General features: G+C 42.7%; 1 protein-coding gene across 2 annotated transcripts; it reads right to left on the bottom strand.

Moving 5' to 3' along the window:
- Positions 1 to 1,155: 1,155 nt before the first annotated feature.
- Positions 1,156 to 3,265, bottom strand: LOC122056469 (F-box/LRR-repeat protein 13-like). Of its 2 annotated transcripts, none has more exons than XM_042618439.1 (3): positions 1,997 to 3,265; positions 1,749 to 1,937; positions 1,156 to 1,668 (listed from the first exon to the last, which is right to left on the bottom strand). In XM_042618439.1, exons 1-3 carry the CDS (start codon positions 3,050 to 3,052, stop codon positions 1,291 to 1,293), a joined length of 1,623 nt encoding a protein of 540 aa, XP_042474373.1. In that variant the 5' UTR covers positions 3,053 to 3,265; the 3' UTR covers positions 1,156 to 1,290. The 2 variants fall into 2 exon arrangements, with proteins under 2 accessions (XP_042474373.1, XP_042474374.1); XM_042618440.1 differs by having other exon boundaries at positions 1,749 to 1,913; positions 1,997 to 3,263.
- Between the last annotated feature and the right edge of the window lie 498 nt (positions 3,266 to 3,763).

Genomic DNA, 3,763 nt, shown 5'->3' with positions numbered 1-3,763 from the left:
ATTATAGTATGTTTTCATAATTTTATCTATTCCGTTTATAATTTCTTAAGAATTGAATAGAATACACAAATTTTGTATTGAGATTTCTCAACCCAATTTTTCTATCATTTTAAGTTAAAGAGGATCATTCAATGCTATGAGCATACGAGCTAAAATGAAATTACTAAAGTAGATAGTCCCTCAATCAACGAATTGAAAAAGGAAAAGGAAAATGAAAAACTCCACGAATAATCTTTTACTCACATAAACACAAACTCGGCTTCACCCAATTAGAGCATTAGAGTAGAAACACAAACTCACGACTAGATTAGAGCCTTCATTAGGCGGAGGAAGGCTGATGGATGGATGGATGGATAACACTGGAGAGTAATTGGATCACAGTCCACAAAAAGAGAACACCTCCCATCCGAGGGCAAAGGATGGTCACGGTCGGTGGACGGTTGGTGACCAAAGTTGAAAGAGGCCATCAGACATAGAAGACTCGTGGCCAAAGAACACTTTTGGATGGATACAAGAAAGACTGTACATTCTCTTTGAGAAGGAAAACATATTTTCATCATCATGCCGTCAGTCAGATGTGAAATTTTCAACATCATAAGCATAAAGTTTAGGCTCAACTTAGTTTCCAACAATTAATATAGGGACGACGGCCTCAGAATCAGCTCTAAACAAAATACTTTAAACCATAGACATGCACTAGATGTGCGTGTATTTGATAGAGTTGTGAAATCAATGTATAAAGAACAATAAAATTATAAAGAAGACATTGAACAACACAATACGTTATTGATTTAGTAGTCCCTAGCATCAAAAGGAATCTGCCAATCTCATGACATCATGATATCATAATTTCAAAAATCTCACAGAATCATATCGACACCCCAGTTATGTAGACATTAGTTGTCTTTAACATATAGTTCTATTTGATGAAACTTTCCTATTAGGAAAGTAGATGAATTAAATCAGCTTCAGCAATTTGACCAGAAGAGCATAGGGAGTAACAATTTGCCGTAGCAATGGACAAGCTTCATGTTAAGTGGCTCAATCTAAGATGGGGTTAAATGCAACTCTTCTTGTATAAACAATTATTTACCAAGAACAAAACTTGTAAGCAACAGTGACTTTAGTTTGGGTAGAACTGATAACTTGAGTAGATCATTTGAAATTTTCACTATCATAAATTTATGAAGAAAGTGAACATATTGCTTTACTATGTATAATGGATGTGTTTGTGATAAACTAACAAAGCAAATTCTGGCACCAACCTATTACAACTCTCCTTGCCAGGATTTAGACTGTTGAGTAGACATCCCAATGTGTAGGCCTGAACTTGTTATCGTCGTGATCACTCAATATTATCTGCCTTCTTAATGGAACCTTCTGAATGCTTGATAGCTTTAACTGGAGATATTGCAGGAAATCAGAACGAGCATTCGGATCCCTTTTGTTGTATTCATCGCCCACAAGTTCCTTGGGAGCAACCACCACAAAAGACTCGAGAGAACTAGCCTTCTCCAATAAAAATCTTACCAACCGCATCTCATTGCTGTGATCTTTGAAGTTACTGATCTTTATCATCTTAAGGTACTCAAATTCAACCTCTGGAGGATCCTCCTCTGAAATCTCCAAATACTTCTCAACAAAAGGATCACGAGTATTGGTAGGAAGCTGTAAGGACAAGAGATACAGATTTGAATGATTTACAATAACTCCAGTTCTGTATTACAAAGCAACTTTGATCAACTAACCTCTATGAACAATTTCTCCAACCTTGGGCATTCACATAGCCTAAAGAATCCATAGATATCCATTAGATTTTCATCAGTCATCATGCCCATCACTAGTTGAATTTCTCTCAAGCTTCTCAAACTCCTTAAACCCCCCATCAGTTTTGCACCTTCAACAACAATGTACTGAAAAGAAAACAAGGGAACACACTGCAAATTTACTACAAAGGTCAGTTTTGTTCACTCAGAGAAGAGAGGCAAAATGTTACCTGAAGTGAGAGATTGCAGAGGGTCAAGACCTTAAGATTAAAGAGCCCGCAGAGCACTTTCACCCAATTACTCCGAGGAAGGCTTGATACGGGAATCCCTGCGAGTATGTGCACATCCTCAAGCCTGCTGGGGTTATCAAACGTGTAGGTTGTGAGGTAATTTCCAGCGAATCTAAAACGCCTAAGGCCTGGAGCTGAGACCGTGACCTCCACCGCTCTTACACAGTCGATGATGGTAAGGCTGGTGAGGGGACTGCCGGTGGCGGTGATGGCAATTCTCCGGAGCTTCCGACAGAAAGAAAGATCAAGCGAGCGGAGGCGAGGGCATGCAGCAATAATCCTCTTCAAGGCAGCGTCGGTGACGGGTGTAGCATAGAGGCTAAGAACCTCGAGGGAGGATAGGCGCTTGATATTGGCGCCGGGACTGGCAAGGTGGAGGCCGCAGAGAGTGAGGCGGGACAGATTGGAGCACTCGCAGATGGAGAAGAAAAAGGCAGTCGGCACGGCGGCGCGATCGTTCCTTCGGGCAGCACGGCGGGCAGGGCGAGCGGAGGTGGTAGCAGCCGAAGGGAAGGAGACCGCAAGGTGGAGATCCTCGACGCCGCAGCAGGAGGCGTACTCGAGCCAGCGTTTGATGTCGGCGTCGTAGCGGCGGCCGGGAGGGAGGGCGAGGGAGAGAGAGTCGATCCGGAGGGAGCGGTCGCGGAAGGAAAGGCATCGGTCGATGGAGGAGACGAATTGTTCAGCGGAATCGGTAAGCGCGGTGCTGGAGGGGGAGAATTGGAGAGCAGCGGGGTGGGGCCAGCGGAGGCGCCAGAGGCCGCGCCAGCGGGAGGAGAGGGCGCCGGTGCGGATGGCGTACTTGAGGGGGAGAAGGGTGAGGATGTGGAGACGGATGGTATCGGGGAGTTGGGTGAGGAGATCGTCACCTCCGTCGTCGGATTCGGAGGAGGAAGAGGCAGCGGTAGCGGCGGCGGCGGTGGAGGGGGAGGGGGAGGTGGGAGGGCAGAGAGAGAGTTCGGCCGCCCACCGGGATTTCTTCTTCTTGTGCCTCATGGGGATTTGGTTTGGCTTTCGGAGAAGGCAACTCGGTTTGGTTCTTCTTCCTCGTCTTCTTTCTACTGCTTTGGAGTTGTTGGCCGTCTCCTCCTCCACTTGCTTTGCTAATTGCTGCTTTCCCTTTGCCTTTTGGTTCGGTCTTCTAATACGGACAGAGGGAAGAGCGAGGCTGTGCTGTGCTTTGCTGTGCTGTGCGGCTGCTGCCCTTTCAATTAATTATGAATCGTGAAATATCGTCAAAAGCCCAACTTTGGTCCGCCCTCCCCTTTGCTCTGCTGTGCTGTGCGGCTGCTGCCCTTCCAATTAATTATGAATCGTGAAATATAGTCAAAAGCCCAACTTTGGTCCGCCCTCCCCTCTTTTCCATAGTAATATTAAAAAAAAAATTATTTTTTATTTTTTATGTTTTATTAAAAAAACATCAACAAATTCTACACTCAACTCCGTACGTAAAGTTAAGATAATAATTATAAGAAAATATATTAACACAGTCACAATTTAATTTTATTAAAAATTATATAAATTTTTAGTTTATAATTTATTAGAATTTTAAATAAATTAGTTAATATACTTTTTAAAAAATTATTAACTATTATTAAATTGATTAAAATTTTATCAAAAATTATTTTTTACCAAGAATAGGACCACTAAATCGTATTATCAAATTATAAAAAAGATTAGAATTTTGTGTTACAAATAATTGGTAAT

The sequence above is a fragment of the Zingiber officinale genome, chromosome 3B (genome assembly GCF_018446385.1).
Source record: "Zingiber officinale cultivar Zhangliang chromosome 3B, Zo_v1.1, whole genome shotgun sequence".
In the NCBI taxonomy this organism is placed as follows: domain Eukaryota; kingdom Viridiplantae; phylum Streptophyta; class Magnoliopsida; order Zingiberales; family Zingiberaceae; genus Zingiber; species Zingiber officinale.
The sequence above is the reverse complement of the archived record's forward strand: the minus strand, read 5'-3'. Positions and strand labels throughout refer to the sequence as shown.

Bases quoted from the DNA above. Each gene is read 5' to 3' on its own strand.
- LOC122056469 (XM_042618439.1), bottom strand. From the start codon at position 3,052: ATGAGGCACAAGAAGAAGAAATCCCGGTGGGCGGCCGAACTCTCTCTC. The intron at 1,938-1,996 runs GTAACATTTTGC...GTAAATTTGCAG, and splicing joins TCTGCAATCTCTCACTTCAG to TGTGTTCCCTTGTTTTCTTT. The intron at 1,669-1,748 runs GTTAGTTGATCA...TTGTCCTTACAG, and splicing joins TGGAGAAATTGTTCATAGAG to CTTCCTACCAATACTCGTGA.